Raw genomic sequence first — 21,968 nt, forward strand, 5'->3', positions numbered from 1 at the left:
TTCTCTTGATCCTCAAGGCTATTGTGAGCATCCTTTCACATACTAACTTTTTTAACTTGAAAAATCCTCATTTTCGGATCCAGAAAGTCCGTTTTTTTTTAAGTGCTTTATTTTTGTCATCTTACCTTGGATCTTCTAGCACTTCTCTTTTCAGATGTCGTGCCTTTTCTTTCTTCTGGCTGCTGCCTGCTCTGTCAGTGTGTGTGTGTGACTTTCTATCACATGACCATGATTCTGTTCTATTCTGAGGTTCTGGTCAGATTGCTCAGTTATGGCAAACACTTAGGAATAGCAAGTTGTCAGCTCCTTTCAGTGCACCAAGAAAAGTGTTTACTTCTTCCTGTCTCCTTAGGAGCAAAGGCTACTGTCCTCCTACCTCGAAAAGGGGGGAAAAAATACTTTCCATCTCTTCAGCTCTTGTATTTCCTCCAGGGCCAGGCAGGTAACAGATCCTCCCAGACTAAACAGGAAAGCCTTTCTCAGTTAAGGAGTGCTTTTAACTGAGATAAGGAGCACCACAAGGACACTGGTTTGTGAGGATAGGCCATGAGGTGCTAGCAGGATGTCTAGGTGATGATTTTGGCAAGTGATTGGAAATGTAGGTATATCCTGAAAAAAATCAGATTCTATACAGTATTTTTTAAATAATTACTGTTGTAAGTACAGTTCACAAGGGTAGTACCTGTAGGAAAATAATGAATATTAGAGTAGGATTAGAAAAAGTAGAGCTTTAGGATTTTCTCTCTTTGTTGATCTTATTGGATCCAGCACTTAATTGTCCAAGTACAGAACTAAAGGAATTGGAAATATTGCACATTTATTATGTGGCTAACAAATAGTGAAATACTTCCTAATTTAATGCTAGCACTCTTCAACTTCATGATTTGTTTCCATTTTCTCATTTTTCCACCTTCCCTATGTGTTGGTAGCACCTACAGTGTTCCTTTTTGTAGGCCAAATAGTTTAATTTGAATAACAAGAATATTATATTATCTTACAGGTGCTGCCTATATAATAATCACCAGGCTAAGGACTGTATTGACTCTTTTGTTACTCACTGTGTTCGGGTAAGAGCTACACTTTGGATCTTTGTGGTGGATACTTAAAAATTGTGGCATGCAAAATCATCAGTAGCATTAATTTGTGCTGTTTTTTGTCTAATATTTCTAATTCATTTTCCCTGAATAAGTAGGAAATTTTTGTCTCCTCTTAGACTCAAGTAGATAGCTTCGTAACCTGTAGTCTTCCTGTAAGATTGTTAGATACCAAGGCACCTTCTGATGCCCTCTCACCATAACCCTTGTGGACAGCAGAAACAGAATTAGCTATGACCCTCATCTAAAAAGAGTTTACATTTTTTTTTTAAGGACATAAAAACTCTTACTTTTGACCTTATAAATAATGAATATGGGTAACATCCCCAGGCATTTATGTTTGTACTGCTTTAATGAGCAAGATTATGTACTGTGCTTAGTTGCTCAGATGTGCCCAACTCTTTGTGACCCCATGGACTGTAGCCCATCAGGCTCTTCTGTACAAGGGCTTTCTCCAGGCAAGAATACTGGATGGAGTGGGTTGCCATGCCCTCCTCCAGGGGATATTCCCAATCCAGGGATGGAACCCAGGTCTCCCGCATTGCAGGCCTATGCTTTACTTTCTAAGCTACCAAGGAAGCCCAGAAATACTGGAGTGGGTAGCCTATCCCTTCTACAGGGAATCTTCCCACCCAGGAATCAGACCAAGGTCTCCTGCATTGCAGATGGATTCTTTACCAGCTGAACTACCCAGGAGCAGGACTATAGTAAAATAAAAATTATCAATTTTAGATAAGATTGTGAACTTTTTTCAAATCTCAAATAACTTGAAAAAAATTAAAGCTTCCTAGTTGGTCAAATTAATTATAAATCATTCTTAATTATAACTTTTGCTAGATCTTTTTTGCCCAGTTGCATTTACTAAATGTGTATTTGTGGGATAAGACAGCATGGTATGATGCAAAGAAAATCAATAAAAGACCAGATTTTTTTTTATTAATAAAATTAAAATTATTAATAAAAATTATTAATAAAAATAAAATCTGGCAGATCACTTTACTCTTTTATAAACTTGCCAATCTTTAAAAAATGTTAATACTGCTTTGATACCTCTTAATAGGCTACTTACTGATTAAATGAGATAATAGCTGTCAAAGTATACAAATGTAAAATCATTACTATCCTTAGAGAATCTTAAAATGCATGTTTCTTAGAGCATTCCTGTCTGTTGTCTGATTCATAAACTGTTACAGTATTTTATATGAGAATACCGAATAGATAAAAACAGTGATAAAGAACCTTAGTGAACAAGTGTTAGTCACAGTCGTGTCTGACTCTTTGCAGCCCCATGGACTGTAGCCCACAAGGCTTGTCTGTCCATGGAATTCTCCATGCAAGAATACTGGAGTGGATTTCCATTCCCTCTTCCAGGGGATCTTCTCAACCCAGGGATTGAACCCAGGTCTCCTGCATTGCAGGCAGATTCTGTACTGTGCTTTTCTGGGTTTTAACCATTACCTAATTATTAGGCATTCTGGTATATTTAAAGTAGCACACAGAAGTGTCCGGCTTGAACAGTAGGTTTTAGCTTGAAACAAGCAGAAAAGAAACTGCTCTTGAATATGTGGGAAAATATCTAAAGATTGAATGAATTATTTTTGCCATATGAGAACAAGTTTTGTAAACAACCACTTTCCTCTGGCTATTAATAATTTCTAGTATTGAGTTGCTTTAAAAGAAACACCTTTGTAATAAGTATGCATAGGCATTATTGTTATATACAGCATTTTTTTCCTTAAACCTGATTTTGAAAATTTGGAATGTTAATTTTCTTTAGTATCAGCAGATTTCATATTGACAGTTAACACATTATACTGTTAACAAATACAGTTAACAATCATATTGTGTATTACAGCCATTCTGTAGTCTTATTCAGATCCATGGACATAACAGGGCTCGGCAGAGAGATAAACTCGGTCATATTCTTGAGGAATTTGCTACCTTGCAGGATGAGGTAAGAGCCTAAAAGAAGCCCTCCCTTCCAAAATAAGCAGTTCATATACCTTGACTAGATTTTCAGGAACAATTCTTTAGAACAATAATTTGACTACTTAATTTTTTAATATGGTGAATTTTCTTTTCCATTGAAATGTAACAGTTACATATACCAAAGAAAGGTTTACAGAAAGAAATAGAACAGTAATCTAAATCAAAAACATCTTAAATTATTATTTTATAATCAGTGAAAGGTGTAGAGCTGTAGTTTAATTAGAGTAAGTTTACATTGTAATAAAAATATATTAGTCTTCATTTAAATGTGAGCAACAGCAACATTGATAATGTAACTAAAGATCTGAAGCCAGTTCTTTTTATACTGTAAAGTCTTTTTAATCTAGGAAGTGTTTAGATAAATATTATCCTTTCAGAAATGAAAGGTTTGAATGTAGATCTAACCAAAGGTGCATTTGAAAGTATGAATTCTTTAAATGGTGAGAGTTACATTATCTGCTCATGTGCTATTTTTAGCTGTTACATTTTTTGTAATTCTTTCATTACCTTAACAAGTTGATATTAATGACATTTTGTTGTGATAGGCAGAGAAGGTTGATGCAGCCCTTCATACTATGCTGTTGAAACAGGAGGCCCACAGGCAGCATTTGGCCTGTTTAGGTACCTGGGTCCTTTACCATAACCTTCGAATTATGATACAGTATCTCCTAAGTGGCTTCGAATTGGAGCTCTACAGCATGCACGAGTATTATTACATATATTGGTAAGAGAATGATTGAAGTTAAAATTGATGGTGGGTGGGATAGATAAGATCTGTGAGAATATCTGTAGAGTGTAATTTTAGGGTTTTTTTGTATTTACTGTATTTGAATTTTACTTGTGGGACAGCTGAAGAATATCTATTGAAAGTTAGAGCCAGATCATCTTAAAAATCTTAAATGTTTTAATAGTGTACAAATACATTTTTTCTGCCATTTGAATTGTTATTTTAAAATTACTAATAAACTGCTTAAAAGTAAATTGATTAATGAACTTTTATCTGTTTCCAAAGAGAAAACTTAACATACATTTTGCCCTGACATCAGTGACACTAGGTACTAGCTGTGGAATGTACTTAAATGAATTAAAGTTCAAAATATGAACCAGATCCTCCTTCTGAGAAGAAATTATGGCTGAGATTATCATTGGGAGTATAACTGTTGCAAACTGGTCCTGAGGATTTGTCTCAGTAGCTTTGAAGAAGTTTACAAGAGGTAATCTTCAGCAGAGTAGTTCTTTACTTTCACTTGGGGAGATACATCTAGTAAGAGGATGCTTGAGAATATTTTAGATATGAAAAAACTGCCACAGAATAAAGTAAGAAAATTGACATCTAAAATGAATTCAGCTAGCTTGCATCCTTTTTTTAAGTCTAGCAAAGTATAGTAATTTGGTTGTAATTTAAAATAGAAATGACCTATTGTTACCCATCACAAACAGCTAAGTTTAGTATATTAGATATAATTATAGTTATTTTCAATTCATTTTTAAGTTATTTAGCTTAAAATATTGTGTATTCCCTGAAGTCACTGATGTGGAGGCAGGAAAATAATTATTTTCCACACCATTAACAGCATCCATATTAGAGATGGGAATACCAGAACACCTCACCTGCCTCCTGAGAAACCTGTGTGCAGGTCAAGAAGCAACAGTTAGAACCGGACATGGAACAACAGACTGGTTCCGGATTGGGGAAGGAATACATCAAGGCTATATGTTGTCACCCTGTTTATTTAACTGTATGCAGAGTACATCATGCAAAATGCCAGACTGGATAAATTACAAGCTGGAATCCAGATGGCCAAGAGAAATATCAATATCTCAGATATGCAGATGGTATCACCCTAATGACAGAAAGTGAAGGAGGAACTAAAGAGCTTCTTGATGAAAGTGAAAAAGGAGAGTAAAAAAGCTGGCTTAAAATTCAACATTAGAAAAATGAAGATCTTGAGATCTGGTCCCATCACTTCATGGATTACAGATGGGGAAAAAAATGGAAACAGTGGCACTTTTCTTTCTTAGGCTCTAAAATCACTGAGGATAGTGACTGCAGCCACAAAATTAAAAGATGCTTGCTTCTTGGAAAAAAAGTTATGACAAATCTAGACAGCATATTAAAAAGCAGAGATATCCCTTTGCTGATAGAGGTATGTAGAATCAGTTTTTCCAGTTGTCATGTACAGATATGAGAGTTGGACCATAAAGAAGGCTGAAGAGCTGAAGAATTGATGCTTTCAAACTGTGGTGTTGAGAAAGACTCTTGAGAATCCCTTGGACTGCAGGGAGATAAATCCAGTCAATCCTAAAGGAAATCAACTCTGAATATTCATTGGAAGGACTGATGCTGAAACTAAAGCTCCAATGCTTTGGCCACCTGATGAGAAGAGCTGACTCATTGGAATACTCTGATACTGGGAAAGACTGAGGGAAGGAGAAGAAGGGGACAACAGAGAATGAGGTGGTTGGATAGCATCACCAAATCAATGGACATGTGTTTGAGCAAACTCTGTGAGATAGTGAAGGACAGAGTAGCCTGGTGTGCTGCAGTCCATGGGGTCTCACAGAGTTGGGCACAACTTACTAACTGAACAGCAGCAGCATTGAATTTCACTTTCATCACCTGCACATCCACAGCTGAGCATTGTTTCTGCATTGGAAAGTAATTCCAGTGCTGTAAAGAACAATATTGCATAGGAACCAGGAATGTTAGGTCCATGAATTAAAGTAAATTGGATGTGGTCATGCAGGAGATGGCAAGAGTGAACATCAACATCTTAGAGATCAGTAAACTAAAATGGATGGGAATGGATGAGTTGAATTCAGAGGACCATTATATCTACTACTATGGGCAAGAACCCCTTGGAAGAATTGGAGTAGCCCTCACAGTCAATAAAAGAGTCCAAAATAGAGTACTTAGGTACAGTCTCAAAAACAACAGGATGATCTCAGTTCATTTCCAAGGCAAACCATTCAACATCACAGTAATCCAAGTTTGTGCCCCAACCACTAATGCCAAAGAAGCTAAAATTGAACAATTCTATAAAAACCTCCAAGACCTTGTAGAATTAATTCCATAAGAAATAAATAAATGTCCTTTTCATATATGGAATTGGAATGCAAAAGTAGGAAGTCAAGAGATACCGGGAGTAAGAGGCAGTTTTGGCCTTGGAGTACAAATGAAGCAGGGCAAAGGCTAACAGTTTTGTCAAGAGAACACGCTGGTCATAGGAAACAATGCAAGAGATGACACTACACATGGACATCACTAGATAGTCAGTACTGAAATTAGATTGATTATATTCTTTGCAGCTGAAGATTAGAAAGCTCTTATACAGTCAACAAAAACAAGACCTGTAGCTGACTGGGGCGAAGATCGTGAGCTGCTTATTAAAAAATTCAGACTTAAATTGAAGAAAGTAGGGAAAACCACTAGACCATTCAGGTATGACCTAAATCAGTGCTTTATGATGATACAGTGAAGGTGACAAATAGATTCAGGGAATTAGATCTGGTCAACAGAGTGCCTGAAGAACTGTGGACGGTGGTTCATAGCATTGTACAGTAGGTGGTGACCAAAACCATCCCAAAGAAAAAGAAATGTAAGAAGGCAGTGATTGTCTGAGGAGACTTTACAAATAGCTAAGGAAAGAAGAGATGTGAAAGGCAAAAGAGAAAGATATACCCAGCTGAATGCAAATTTCCAGAGAGTAGCAAGGAGAGATAAGAAAGCCTTCTTAAGTGATCAGTGCAAAGAAATAAAGGAAAACAATAGAGCGGAAAAGACTAGAGATCTCTTCAAGAAAATTGGAGATATCAAGGGGACATTTCATGCAAAGATGGGCACGGTAAAGGTCAGACACAGTAAGTAACTAACAAGCAGAAGACACTAAGAAGAGGTGGCAAGAATATATGGAAGAACTATACCAAAAAAGATCTTAATGACCTAGATAACCATGATAGTGTGGTCACTCACCTAGAGCCAGATATCCTGGACTGTGAAATCACGTGGGCCTTAGGAAGCATTACCACAAACAAAGCTGCTGGAGGTAATAAAATTCCAGCTAATCTTTTTAAAATCCTAAAAGATAATTGCTGTTAAAGTGCTTAACTCATTGTTAGCAAATTTGGAAACTTAGCAGTGACCAAAGGACTAGAAAAGCTCAATTGTCCTTCCAATCCCAAAGAAGGGCAATGCCAAAGAAAGTTCAAACTACCATACAATTGCACTCATTTCACATGCTAACAAGGTGATGCTGAAATCCTTCAAGCCAGGCTTCAGCAGTACCTGAACTGAGAACTTTTAAATGTACAAGCTAGATTTTGAAGAGGTAGTGGAACCAAAGCCCAAATTGCTAAACAGGTGGGAGTACCAGACCACCTTACCTGTCTCCTGAGAACCCTAAATGCAGTCAAAAAGCAACAATTAGAACCAGGCAAGGAACAACGGACTGGTTCAAAATTGGAAAAGGAGAATGTCAAGACTATACTGTCACCCTGCTAATTTAATTTATATGCAGAGTGCATCGTGTGAAATGCCAGGCTGAATGAATCACAAGCTGGAATTAAGATTGCTAGGAGAAGTGTCTGCAGATGATTCCACTCTAACGGCAAAAAGTGAAGAGGAACTAAAGAGCCTCTTGATGAAGGTGAAAAAGGAGAGTGAAAAAGCTGCCTTAAAACTCAACATTCAAAAAACCAAGATCATGGCATCTGGTCCTGTTCATGACAAAAGAAGGGGAAAACAGGGACAGATTTTATTTTATTGGGCTCCAAAATCACTGAGGATGGTGACTGCAGCCATGAAATTTTAAGATGCTTTCTCCTTGGAAGGAAAGCTACGACAAACCTAGACAGCATATTAAAAAGCAGAGACATCACTTTGCCAACAAAGGTCCATATAGTCAAAGCTATGGTTTTTCCAGTAGTCATGTATGAATCTCAGAGTTGGACATCCATAAAGAATGTAGACCACAAGCGAACTGATGCTGGGAAAGATTGTTGAGAATCCCTTGGACTGCAAGGAGATAAATCCAGTCAGTCCTAAAGGAAATCAACCCTGAATATTTATTGGAAGGATTGATACTGAAACTGAAGCTCCAATATTTTAGCCACTTGATGCCAAGAGCTGACTCATTGGAAAGACCCTGATGCTGGGAAAGATGGAGAGCAGGAGGAAAAAGAGGTGATAGAGGATGACATGGTTAGATAGCATCACTGACTCAATGGACAGGTGTTTAAGCAAACTGTGGGAGATAGTGAAGGACAGCGAAGGAAGCCTGGTGTACTGTAGTCCATAGGGTCACACAGTCAGACATGACTTAGTGGCTGAACAACATAACCATTAACATGGTTTTGTTGTCATGGATGCTAGGGCTCTTAGCAGGTAATTCTTGGTTATAAAAATGAATTGGAGCATCAATATAGTTATGTGAGAAAAATATTATTTTGTATATTCTCCAACATTCATGTAGGTAACAGCTCTTACCAACAGGTGTTATAGCTACTTAGGATTTTTTTTTTTCCATTAATTCATACTGGACACTCCTGTTCAAACAAGGCAGTTTGTAGAGGATTGTGCTCAAGTTTTGTTGTTTGAGGCAGCTGATTGGAAGCTTTTGTGCTCTTGATTGCTCAAAATATAGTTTTTATATGCTCTTTGACACAAAGAATTGGCAGATGAATTACATTCAGATAAATACTTGAATAGAAATTTACCCATATATTTGAGCAGATTCATTTCTTGCTAACAAAAGAAATTTTACTTCTGCTTGTAAGTATCCTGGTCTACTTTGATGTTAGTTTTAACTGCTGTTTAGTTTTAGTATTACAGATTGGGCTCCAGCATTTTTATAAAATATATATTGTTGATCTTCCTGAATGTGATCCCTAAAGCATGTGGACCCTAAAAATCAGTTTAAAAAAAAAACTAAAACAGTAATTCTTAAATTTAGCATGCATCATAATCACTTGGAAAGCAACTTGTTGAGCTCTGTTCTGGCATTCCTGGCTTAGTAGGTCTAGGGTAGGACCCCCCCAATCATTCGCATTTTTAACTGCTTTGCTGGTGAGGCTGCTGCTGGTCCTGAGATCACAGTTGAGAACTGGTATAGAATATTAGCTCTTTGACTCTCTTTAGATAAAATTGTATATTAATTTTGATAAGGCAGTTAGTAAAAAGCTTGTTGATAAATCTGATAAATGAAAGGCATGAATTATGCCAGCTCTCCCCTTTACTCATCTGTCCTTGGGTTAGGTAGTCAGAAGGTAGAAGGTAGCATTAGTTCTCTATAGAAATCATCTCTTTGAGTTAAGGTAGGTTACAAATCCTCATTTTATAGTGTGATGGGGGGAAAATTCATTTTTATTTTTTACAAGGATTTTATAATAAGTGCTTTTCTTAAATTCATTGCCAGGAATTCTTTTCTCTCCACATAATACATACATTTTCTAATCGGATAAAATCGTACCTTATATATACTTTTTCTACTCAGATTTCCTGGTTTGCTTTAGCTGCCAGGAGGCTTAGTGCTCAGTTCAGCATTAAAATAAAGTGCCTAAGTCATTCCAGGTGTATCTTTTCATTTGTTTTGCCTTTTTTTTTTTTTTCCTGGCTGTGCTCTATGACTTGTGGAATTTTAGTTCCCTCACCAGGGATTGAACACGGGCCATGCAGTAAAAGCGCCCAAGTCCTAACCACTGGACTTCCAGAGAGTTCTCTGCCTTTGCTTTAAAATGTTCTTTTTTAACATGTTTTAACAGTATAACCTGCCTTATAACTGCCTGAGAAATTTTCAGAATGTGTCATACAAACTTGATCATGAAATCTCTTATAAATCTTTGATTTTCATTTAATATAGTAGTGGTCCATAATTGTATTCAAGGAATATATATTTATATCCTAGATTTGAACTATTTTTCTGGCCTAAGAGAAAGTATTATTTGCCATTTTAAACTTACAAGAATTTAGTACCTGGTGAGATAATCTGTCTCACAATTCTTTATTGAATAAACTCAAGTAAATTATATGCTTGCATGTTTTTAATGTTTTAGAATCAGTCTATCTAATACATGTAATTTTTGTTCTGTATTTGTTTCCTTTTGTAATTAATAAGAAAATAAATTCCTTAATGGGTTTAGATGAAATGTGACCTATATTGATACAGTAAAGACAATTTGCTGGACATTCATTTGATTTACTGATATATGTAATTACCGAGAAGTCTTTTTTAATTGAAGTATAGTTGATTTACAGTATTGTGTTAGTTTCAAGTGTATAGCATAATGATTCAGTACTTTTGCACATTATATTTAATTATAGGTCAGTACATGATAATAAGTGTAATTCCCTGTGCTATACAGTAAATCCTTGTTGCTTATCTATTTTATGTATAGTAGTTTGTATCTGTTAATCCTATACCCCTGATTTGTACCCCCTTCAGAAATCTTTTGAAAAGTTGTAAAACTCATATCATTGCAGTATATTTTCCATATTGTGTGGCAACAAGAAATTTTCCGTATTGTATGGCAACAGGATAGGGAAAATTATTTGTAATGGTCATTTTTTAAAGATCTAATCTATCAATTATCTATTTGAATAATCTTGTTTTAAAACAAAAAACTTTTAAAACACTATTAAAAAAAAAATCTCTCTTTATTAGTACTAGTGCATGTGTTGACCAGGCTCTCATTCAGACATCTATCATTAACTAACATTTTCTTTCCATTAAGGTATCTCTCTGAATTTCTTTATGCCTGGTTGATGTCGACATTAAGTCGTGCCGATGGCTCTCAGATGGCAGAGGAAAGGATAATGGAAGAGCAGCAAAAAGGCCGTAGTAGTAAAAAAACAAAAAAAAAGAAGAAAGGTGATGGGAATTATTTTTAAACTTAAAAAATAAGTAACACTGGAATGTACTTTAATTTCATCAAATAATGGATGAATTAGTCATTATATTTTTATTCTCACCATCTTCTCTTCCCTGGTGGCTCAGCTGGTAAAGAATCCACCTGCAGTGCGGAAGACCTGGGTTCAATCCCTGAGTTGGGAAGATCCCCTGGAGAAGGGAATGGCTACCCATTTCTGTATTCTGGCCGAGAATTCCATGGACAGAAAAGCCTGGCAGGCTACAATTAATGGGCTCTCAAGAGTCAGACACAACTGAGCAAATTTCACTCACTCACTCACTCATCTTCTCTTCAAAGATATTGGGGTAGAAACTGAGTCACAGTATTAGTGGTAGAATCCTTTTCATTTCTTTCCTTGCTTTTCTTTTACTTCTTTCCTATTTCATGTGTCAAAGGACCTTAGGACGAGAAGTAGTAACCACATGGAGTAAGATAAGGAACGAGACAGCAGGAGACTTTCAATACTCTTTTGACAGAAGGCTGACAGCTCAGGAAGGAAGGAAATCTGGAGTAGTGCTATTAACAGTCAAACAGAAAGATACACTGCCCAAGGACCATGAGAAGAAAGAAGGGTTTCCAGGAGACTACCCTATTAATCACTCATGGGCCGGTACAGATAGACTACAGTCATTACAAAATAGTGCTTTGTGTTCCCTTCTGATTCAGCAGTTTGACTGGGTCATTAAATGACTATACTCATGGCTTTCCTATAATAAGAAATTGTCTCTGTATTGTGACTTAAGAAAAAATTAAAAATTAACAGTTAATTTATACTGAAATCTTATGGTTTGGGGAACACAATTACTGTCTAACCTTAGCTCTATTTTATTATTTGTAGATTTGGGCCATAAAATTTAGCCTGTGGGAACAAACTTTTTAATATTTTAATTTGGTAAACAAGATAGAAGATTTTTTTAAAATTTAGATTTCTTCTGCAGTAATGCAAGAGGAGGAGGGAAAAGAATTTGGATAATTTTCTTTCTAATTATAGTTCGCCCATTGAGCCGAGAGATCACAATGAGCCAGGCATATCAGAACATGTGTGCTGGAATGTTTAAAGTAAGTTGCTACATTGCTATTTTATTATTTAACTAAAATGAACTCTCCTGTTACTCTAGGTTCTAATTTAACCTTCATTTTTACTAATTGTCTGCTTAAAAATGACTTTTTATCCAAGTCTATTGGTTTTTTTAATTTAACAAATACTGAACATTTGTCATATGTCAGATGTCTTGTACCAGGTGCATTGCGAGATACCAAGTCTAATCTAATACGATCCTTGTCTCAAGTGCCTAGTTAATGTTAGACCAGATGACATATATGTGGCATAGATACTAAGAGAGGGAAGAGTTTACTTCTGATTGATGATCAGAAAAGGTTTCTTGGAAGAGATGGGTTCCAGAGTTTTTTAGAAGTATGTTAGGAAAGGGGCAAGCTCCATAATGAAGGGGTTAATTTAAGCAAAGCAGGCATTTTCAGGAGATAGTAACTCGAGGAAACATACTAAAATACATAAAATAGAACATGGAATTCTGTTCGGAAAACAGGATCAGTGCTTTTTTATAGAAATGATATATTACTATTTCTTCAGGAGCTTTTTACTTGAAGTTTTCAAAGCTGTTACAAGACCCTTAAGAAGAAGAATATGCATGTGGCACAATTTCACTGGGGAAATTAAAATATTAGACACTGAAACATGAATATTTTTCATATAAAAGATGGTGCAGAATATCAAAATGAATATTAAAGCTAGTTTTTCTCTTCCTGTTTTTGATTTCTGGGCCTTGTTTTGATTAACTGTGTATAAATAGCTGTTTCTTATTTTCTGCTCTCTGTTAATGAGGATGTTCACATTTTTATACTGTTACCATCTTTCTCTCTCTCTACCATCTTTCTCTCTCTCTCTTTGTACTGTAGACCATGGTAGCTTTTGACATGGATGGCAAAGTACGAAAACCCAAGTTTGAGCTTGATAGTGAACAAGTTCGATATGAGCACAGATTTGCTCCATTCAACAGTGTGATGACACCACCACCAGTGCACTATCTGCAGTTCAAGGTGAACCTGCTCCTTAGAATAATTGCAGACTATTTAGTCTAATACCTTCTTGGAGATGTGCAATTTGTACCTAGCCATTTTGCTGAAATAGTCAAGTGAAACTCTATTGGACCAGTGAGATAAAGGGATGAAATAGCAATTTTAAATAGTATGAATATTATTTGACTTTGTTGGGTATACTCATCACATTAACAGTTATTTAAATATGAGAATAATAATGAAGTGTGGTATATAAAGGTTGAAAATTGAATAGGAAAAAACCAGGACATGCAGAGTGTTTGCTTTAGTGTCCATATGTGAATGGATAATCAATTTAGAATTGTTTAATTTTAAAAAGTATTTTAGAGTTTTTTCACATTAAGCATATTTTAAATAATAGTATTTCTTCCTTTTTAGGAAATGTCTGACCTCAATAAATATAGCCCTCCTCCTCAGTCTCCAGAACTGTATGTGGCAGCTAGTAAGCACTTTCAGCAGGCAAAAATGATATTGGAAAATATCCCAAACCCAGACCATGAGGTAAAACTACAGTCACAGTTATTCTACAGGAAGTTTGTCAGGAAGTACATCACTTACTACTGGATAACAGTTTAATTATAAAATGAACCTTATAGTATTAATAAATGAAGACTATGATGTTTCTGCTAAGGATTTCAATCACTTTGTTAACCTAACCTTGTAAGACTTAAAATTATATGATGAAAGAAGTGATACAAATATCTCCTTTGTGTAAATTTAGAAATCAGTGCAAAGAGAAATTAAAACTTAGAACCATAAAGCTGGAAGAATAGAAATAAGACCCAGATTGATCTACAGCTCAGTAATGTTAACATTAAATTTAAAAAATTTTAATCTATGGTTTACTGTATTAAAATATAATTATATAAATCTTAAATCTAAAAAATGATCTGGTCAGTTATCACAGGAAGTAAAAACAACCTTATTCTATTTGACCATTTAAAATAAAGCCTGTTGTTTGAAGACTATTTTGAGTATCATTCTACAGAGCTTAGAACTTGCAAAATACAAAATATTGTTTCAGCCTTTTATGAGTTTCATTAATTTACTATATAACCTAATTTATTGAAATGTATTTATTCTATAAATGAGAGTAACACACCGACCATTTTGAGGGGTATATCTTGATACAGCCTCCATGAAAGGTATTTTAGCAATCTGTCAAAAAATCACAGGTGCCTAGGCCCCGAAATTCTGCTTCTTGGGATTTACCTTACAGATACCTGTGTACATGTGGGAAATGATGAATATACAGATATTGTCGAGTGTGTATTATGTCCTAAGTACTCTGGTATAATCCAGCAGGGGGAAAAAAACAAACAGAAATCTGGACCCTTCTAGGGGCACGGGGGGTCAGGCAGTAAATAAATAGTCTATTAGAAGATCAGAAGTACTATGAAGAAAAACCTTAAAAGAGATTTTTCTTCTGAGAATAGAGATAGTGAATGCTCCCAGAAGTATGGAAGTGGAAGGGATTAGACATTTTTAAATAAGTTGGCCTCTGAGCAAATCTTGGAGGAAGGTAGAGAAGCAAGTCATAGGACCACCCAGGAATGGAGCCTTCTAGGCAGAGGGATCCGCATGTGTAAAGGTACAAAGGCAGGAGTGTGCCTGGAGTATTTGAAGAACAGCCCAGGGCTGTGTGCGGAAGTGAGGTGAGCACAGGTTTGAGCTGTTGGAGAGTTTTAATGTGACCAGATCGGATTTTTTGTTCTAAAGTATCACCATGCTGGCCACTGTGTTGGTAAAATAGACTGGAAATAAACCAAGGATGGAAGCCAGGGCGCCAGTTAAGAGGCCATGGCTCTGATCCAGGTGACAGATGGTGGTGCCAGTGGATCAGAAGTGATTGCATTCTCTATAAATTTTAAGGTCTAGCAGTGGGATTGACTGATGGATTGGAGGTGAAATTAGAGAAAAACAGGAGTCAAGAGTGGTTTTGAGGTTTTTGACCTGAGCACCATCTGGTTGGATTGAGTTGTAAGGGGAAGACTGAGGCTGGAACACTTTGGGAGGCAAGGCTGGGAGTGTCAGGAGCTCAGTTTCGGACATGGCTTTCGGATGCCCAAATGGAGTAGTCATGTAGGTGAGTGGATATGTGATATGGAGCTGAGGGGCAGCAGTTCCTGAACTTGAGGTGATATATCAAGTGAGGTCAGTAAGAAGCAGGCAAATTTTTTTTTTTTTTTCAAGTTGCCCATTACTCCCTCTTAAAGAGAAGTGAGTATTCCATTCCATTGTTATTCATATTTTCAGGTGAAACGTTTTGGACAATTGGTTGTCAGAAATACCAGTTAAAGGACGCTTACTGCCTGCTAGGCGTGAGTTTCAGATCATAATGTGTTAACTCAGTCCTCACAAATTTTTGTGGGATAGGTAAATTATATCCCCATTTTTACAAATGAAGAAACTGAGGACAGAGAAGTTAGAAAACTTGCAGAGGTTTCATAGCTAGTAAGTGGCAAAACTGGACTTTGAAACTAGACAGCTTAACTCTAGAGTCTGTGCCCCAAACATGTTGTACTGCTTTGCAGGACTTCACAATGTAATGCTTTTTTTGTTTTAATGAAAACAAGATACAGTAGTCCTTTCAAGTTTTCATGATGGTAAACTAGAGTTCTTTGTTACTAAAAGATACGTGGTGGTATTCATATTTTGAAATTACTTTTATTTTAATAAAATACTTATTTTGGGCCACATTCCTATTGGTATCTATAAATCAATATATTTTGACTATGAATTTTATGTTTTGATTGTTTTGATAGCTTAATGTTGTTTATTATTTAGGTCAATAGAATTTTAAAGGTTGCCAAACCCAACTTTGTGGTCATGAAGTTATTGGCAGGAGGACACAAAAAGGAATCAAAGGTAAAATATATTGTTATTCAATTGTTACAAACTTCATTTTTTTTAGTAAGATGAATAAATATTACAAAAAAAGTCAAAATACCCATAAAGATGATTCTAAAAGAGATTGAGTGGCAGAAAATAAATTGGAGCTTGCCATTTTGCCTTGAAACTTACAGATTTTGTTGACTTAAAATCTCTGAAGTTTGCTCTGCCCTTCCACATAAATTAATGAATGACTTGAGGTAACAAAAGAAAATGTGTGAAAACCAATTTATGGGAGTTATTTAAAAAGTCATCCACCTTTAGAAAAGTGAATGCTTCAGTAAATAAATACTTTAATGGCTTGGGAGATGGAATATTCTGTAAGCCTCCCTTGGTTGGTTTTTCATTGGTGCTGTATCAACATTCGGTGCAGAAGAAAGAAGCCAACCACTGAGCCATTTCTGGTGGCATCTGTGCATTATGTAATACATACCTCTATTTGTTTGTTCCCATTGCTTTTCTGTTATCCCTCTTTCTTACCACCTCTGCTTTACCAGTGACTCATTTCATTGCTCAGAAGTAGCAGCTAACCTGGAACTAAAAGAAATCACTGACCCATGACCTTTGCCTGTAATTTAAGTCTATTTTCATTAAGTATTCTCTAAAAATAGAAAACCATTGGTCAGCATGTTTTCTAATGACCTTCACAGATGCAGAGATAAGCTAAATCATTTTCCTTGTTTCTAAAAACACAAGAGTCTAAAATTAAAAGTCCTTATTTTGTTTACTGTCTAAATATGTATAAGATACATTGATTGACTTTGTTTTCACAGGTTCCTCCTGAATTTGATTTCTCTGCTCACAAATATTTTCCTGTTGTGAAACTTGTTTAGAGAAAGACTGAAAAGGTGACCAAAAGGGTGGAGTCTACTTTCAGATTCTGTTCTTAGAGGATGTATCCGTCAGTCTTACCACATAACGTGAAGTGAAATGGTTTTCTTGGATAACAACCCATTATAAGGAATACTTTTAATTTGACAGCCTTATATGACGTGAATGAAAACTGCTGTTCTAAAGTGGTTTATTATGTTCCATGGATGAAACTAGTCTTACGAATGCATTGATGAATGTTATATGGTTTTATTACAGATTTAATCATAAATCGTTTTTTATGAATGAGTGAAAATAGTGTTTGTAAAGGTTAATAAATTTCTTGACAAAAAAATGCACTATTGGGGACGAAAAAATAGCACTTTGTTTATACGTGTTAAGAATTGAAGGTGTTTACTTTTAATATTTGAGCAGTTCAAACAAATTAAAAGTTTCAAATCAAGGGATTTAGTAAACACTCACATGGGATTTGGGTTAAATACACTTAAGGGAGGTTTTGGGGGACCGTCTATGGGGTCACACAGAGTCGGACACGACTGAAGTGACTTAGCGGCAGCAGCAGCCTAGCTATATAGGGATACTAAGTCACACAGGGATTGTGATTTTGTGTGTCACAGTATCTTATATATCAGAATTTTGTTGTCAGAATGTTTTTTTTAATCCTTGTAACTGTTACTTTTAGCACTTTTTTTTTAAAGATACACATCATGTTTGCTAGTGATATATAGGATTAGGTTTAAACATGACATACTGCTTTTTATTACCATTTACTTAGTTTAACCCATGAAACATTTTCAAATGGGGCCTTTCCAGCATCCTCTGGCTCTGAAAATTGACTTAAATTCACCTGTACCTACAAGTGCCCAGTGCCAATGGTCCCAGCCTTCTTCCTTTGCTGCTAGTTCCTCCCCCGTCTGCTCTGCTGTTCTGTCCCATATTGCCGTGATGTCTGGGGGCCTTTCCTTTCTTTGGTCCTGCTATTAACAAGACAGTATTGTTAGCAGAAGAAGTTACACTGAGCCTTTGGCTTGGCTTAAAACCAGCAACAGTTTTGTATTTCCTTTACGGTTGACAGGGTTCTGAGTTTCAAGTATCTTAATTATTTGACACCTTTCTTGCAGATGTCTTATTGAAACTTTATTTCTGGAAATATCTTAAAGCAGCTAACCTGCATAAATCTTGCCTACTATAGTAGAGCCGACTGTAGAGTAAGAACATTCCTGACTCCTTCTCAGCTCCTGAAGCAGACAGGCTCTCTTTACCAAGAGTGGTGATAAATGGTGTTATCCAGGAACAGCCAGTAGACATCTTGAAATCTCAGAATCCATTAGTCTTTAAAAAAAAAAGTAGTCTGTACAAAAGAAATGAGCTATAAAGAGATAAAGGATGTATCTCTTGCCTTCTATTTGGTTAGTTTTCTGAGAAGGAAAACGCTGTTTCTGGCTGGTAATTTCTGATCATTTTAAACAAGAAAAATGGTACAAAAGAGGCAACAGAAGAAAGAATTCAAAACAGAGGCTGAATGAGGCAGCAAGATTTGGCAGATAGCCAAGAGCCTGAGGTGAGCTATAAGAAGGTGGATCAGTGCCAACAGGAACCATGGATTAAGAGGGCACACTAGCAGCCAACAGGAACCGGGGATTAAGAGGGCACGCTAGCATTTTTAAATTGATGTCTAATTAGGTCAGCTGCAAATGTACATGAAAGTTATTGAGCAAGGGTTCTGCCTAATTGTAGAGCACCTAAGGCTGTTTTTTTCAGGAGTGGCTCTTCTCCCTAAGAGCAAAGTGTTCCTAAGTTTCAGCTGCAGGTTTCTAATCAGAAAAGCTGAAAGTTGCCTTTTTTGGAACTTTTTAGAAATCTACCATGCAATGTGAAAAAAAAAAAAAAAGATGAGGAAAATAAGACTACCTCTCCCCTCACAGATCTAATAATCATATGAATGCAGAAAAACCACCTCTCCCCTCACAGATCTAACAAGCATAAAAATGAAGAAAAACCAATAAGTCTTTATCATGCCCTGGGGAAAATGCAGTGTGCTGGTGTAGGAGACCCACCTCACATGATTTATGGAGAAAGTCACCATCTCATCCAGGTCCCAAAGGTTAACAACGGGCACTAGCTGAGTCCCTTGATGGGGACACAGGTGGGCATAGGACTGAGGTGAGAAGGTGGCAGTTGACTAAAGTATAGACCAGGATGAAGGGACTGGAGAGAGGAGCTGGAAGTAAGGGGAGACTGCTGACGTTGGTGGATACCGCTGGAAGGTTGAAATCAGGTAAACACAATCAAATCAGATCTGCTTGCTCATGATGACTGGTTCAAAAGGCTGAGCAAGGTGAAAAGACAGCCTTCAGAATGGGAGAAAAGAATAGCAAATGAAGCAACTGACAACTAATCTCAAAAATATATAAGCAACTCCTGCAGCTCAATTCCAGAAAAATAAACGACCCAATCAAAAAATGGGCCAAAGAACTAAATAGACATTTCTCCAAAGAAGACATATAGATGGCTAACAGACACATGAAAAGATGCTCAACATCACTCATTATCAGAGAAATGCAAATCAAAACCACACTGAGGTACCATTTCACACCAGTCCAAATGGCCGCGATCCAAAAGTGTACAAGCAATAAATGCTGGAGAGGGTGTGGAGAAAAGGGAACCCTCCTACACTGTTGGTGGGAATGCAAACTAGGACAGCCACTATGGAGAACAGTGTGGAGATTCCTTAAAAAACTGGAAATAGAACTGCCTTATGACCCAGCAGTCCCACTGCTGGGCATACACACCGAGGAAACCAGAATTGAAAGAGACACGTGTACCCCAATGTTCATTGCAGCACTGTTTATAATAGCCAGGACATGGAAACAACCTAGATGTCCATCAGCAGACGAATGGATAAGAAAGCTGTGGTACATATACACAATGGAGTATTACTCAGCCATTAAAAAGAATACATTTGAATCAGTTCTAATGAAGTGGATGAAACTGGAGCCAATTATACAGAGTGTAGTAAGCCAGAAAAACACCAATACAGTATACTAACACATATATATGGAATTTAGAAAGATAGTAATGATAACCCTGTATGCGAGACAGCAAAAAAGACACAGATGTATAGAACAGTCTTTTGGACTCTATGGGAGAGGGAGAGGGTGGGATGATTTGGGAGAAAGGCATTGAAACATGTATAATATCATGTAAGAAATGAATCGCCAGTCTAGGTTCGATGCAGGATACAAGATGCTTAGGGCTGGTGCACTGGGATGACCCAGAGAGAGGGTATGGGAAAGGAGGTGGGAGGGGAGTTCAGGTTTGGGAACACGTGTACACCTGTGGCAGATTCATGTTAATGTATGGCAAAACCACTACAGTATTGTAAAAAGGCTGTAGGCAGGGAAGCTTGTTAGGTGAGAAGAAATGATGGTTGGTCTTAAGGTAGTGGCAGAGGAAACAGAGATGAATGGAATCAAAAGATAAGAGGTACAGGACTTGGGTGAGTTTGTGGGAATCAAGGGTGGTGATTCATAGGTTTTATGGCTTTGCAACTAAATAGATGTGGTGCTATTTGCTTATACAGGCAAAATAGGAGAAGGTTCAGGATTAAAGATTTAGATGTTACGATGTCGTTTTTTCTTTCAGGCTGTGCAGCTTGCAAGGTCATAGTTCCCTGATGGGGGATTAAACTCAGGCCCCTGGCAGTGGAAGCATGGAATCCTAACCACAGGACCACCAGAAAATGCCTTATTGAGCTGTCTCTGAAAAACATCCTAGTGAAAGTGGCAAGTAGTGTGGTGTGGAGCTGAAAGGAGCCTTCTTGGGTAGACACGAACTGAAGACTAAGTGGCTGCAGAGATGAATTGTAAACTGAGGCCTGCACTGGGGGTTGCCGGAGAAGGCAATGGCACCCCACTCCAGTACTCTTGCCTGGAAAATCCCATGGACGGAGGAGCCTGGTGGGCTGCCATCTATGGGGTCACTCAGAGTCAGACACAACTGAAGCGACACAGCAGCAGCTGGGGGTTGCATTTGCTCGGAACATGTAGAAGAGCCTGAGATTGGTCCCAAGAAGAGTCAGGGTAACCAAGTTCTAAGAGTGGGCCAGAGCAGAGGTGGGAGAAAGGAGCAGGTAGGAGATGAAACCAAAGTGAGCCCCTTAAAATCATGCCATGCCACCCTCTGACCAAGTTTCTATGTCACTTGTTATAATTATAAGACTCTGGCTTTCTAAGAAATCACCTTAATTACTGGTCAAAAAAGCCACCCGTTTAGAAAAGTTTAGGAGAGTTTTTCTCTGGCATGAAAAGGAGATTTAGCCAGAAAATAGGCAATGCAGGGACACATACAGCTAATAGGCCTAAGATAAGGACCAAAATAGCCCCGCTGGATCTGACAGGTTGCTGGCAACAACAGTAAGAACCTTTTTGAAGAGGTAGGGTGGAATCAGTACATTTAAGTGTTAGTGAGTGGGGTGTGAAATAACGGAATCATTCTTTAGAACTGACTTCTCCACGTTGATCCTTACCCCACCCTGTTCTTGGAGGAGCTGGTATGATCATAAAAGATCAACTATTCTCTGGTTAATGATAGTCTTCACTAAGCGACACCTGGTTTGGCCACTTCATTTCTGCCCTCTCCCCTGGGCTCCTCAAGCTGCATCTTATGTTGCTTTTCCTCTGACCAGCCAACCTCTTCTCTTGGACAGCTTCTCTTTATCCTTCAAGTTTCTGAAACATTGTATCTTCAGATAATGCTCCTGTATCTCCTGGTTTAGGCCAAACCATTTAAAAGTGCTTAGCATTTTCATCAGGTCAGTCGCTCAGTCATGTCCAACTCTTTGTGACCCCGTGAACCGCAGAACTGCAGCATGCCAGGCTTCCCTGTCCATCACCAACTCCTGGAGTTTATCCAAACTCCTGTCCATCGAGTTGGTGATGCCATCCAATCGTCTCATCCTGTCGTCTCCTTCTGCCCTCAATCTTTCCCAGCATCAGGGTCTTTTCAAATGAGTCAGCTTTTCGCATCAGGTAGCCAAAGTATTCGAGTTTCAGCTTCAACATCAGTCCTTCCAGTGAACACCCAGGACTGATCTCCTTTAGGATGGACTGGTTGGATCTCCTTGCAGTCCAAGGGACTCTCAAGAGTCTTCTCCAACACCACAGTTCAAAAGCATTAATT

The 21,968-nt window shown here is 37.4% G+C and overlaps 1 protein-coding gene across 4 annotated transcripts in view; it reads left to right on the forward strand.

Annotated features, from left to right (window-relative positions):
- The window catches only part of NAA35 (N-alpha-acetyltransferase 35, NatC auxiliary subunit), a 93,667-nt gene extending 76,542 nt beyond the window's left edge, over positions 1-17,125 (forward strand). For 3 of the 4 annotated variants that reach the window (XM_040244961.1, XM_040244943.1, XM_040244970.1), the window contains exons 15-23: positions 1,001-1,067; positions 2,950-3,048; positions 3,629-3,807; positions 10,812-10,948; positions 11,980-12,047; positions 12,906-13,046; positions 13,443-13,565; positions 15,852-15,932; positions 16,730-17,082. In XM_040244961.1, coding sequence (XP_040100895.1) covers positions 1,001-1,067; positions 2,950-3,048; positions 3,629-3,807; positions 10,812-10,948; positions 11,980-12,047; positions 12,906-13,046; positions 13,443-13,565; positions 15,852-15,932; positions 16,730-16,789 — 955 coding nt within the window. In that variant the 3' untranslated portion in view covers positions 16,790-17,082. Of the gene's footprint in view, positions 1-1,000; positions 1,068-2,949; positions 3,049-3,628; positions 3,808-10,811; positions 10,949-11,979; positions 12,048-12,905; positions 13,047-13,442; positions 13,566-15,851; positions 15,933-16,729 lie in introns of all 4 variants that reach the window. The other variant, XM_040244954.1, reaches the window with a different exon arrangement.
- Positions 17,126-21,968: the final 4,843 nt, after the last annotated feature.

The sequence above is a fragment of the Oryx dammah genome, unplaced genomic scaffold, assembly GCF_014754425.2.
Source record: "Oryx dammah isolate SB20612 unplaced genomic scaffold, SCBI_Odam_1.1 HiC_scaffold_1, whole genome shotgun sequence".
NCBI classification, from domain to species: domain Eukaryota; kingdom Metazoa; phylum Chordata; class Mammalia; order Artiodactyla; family Bovidae; genus Oryx; species Oryx dammah.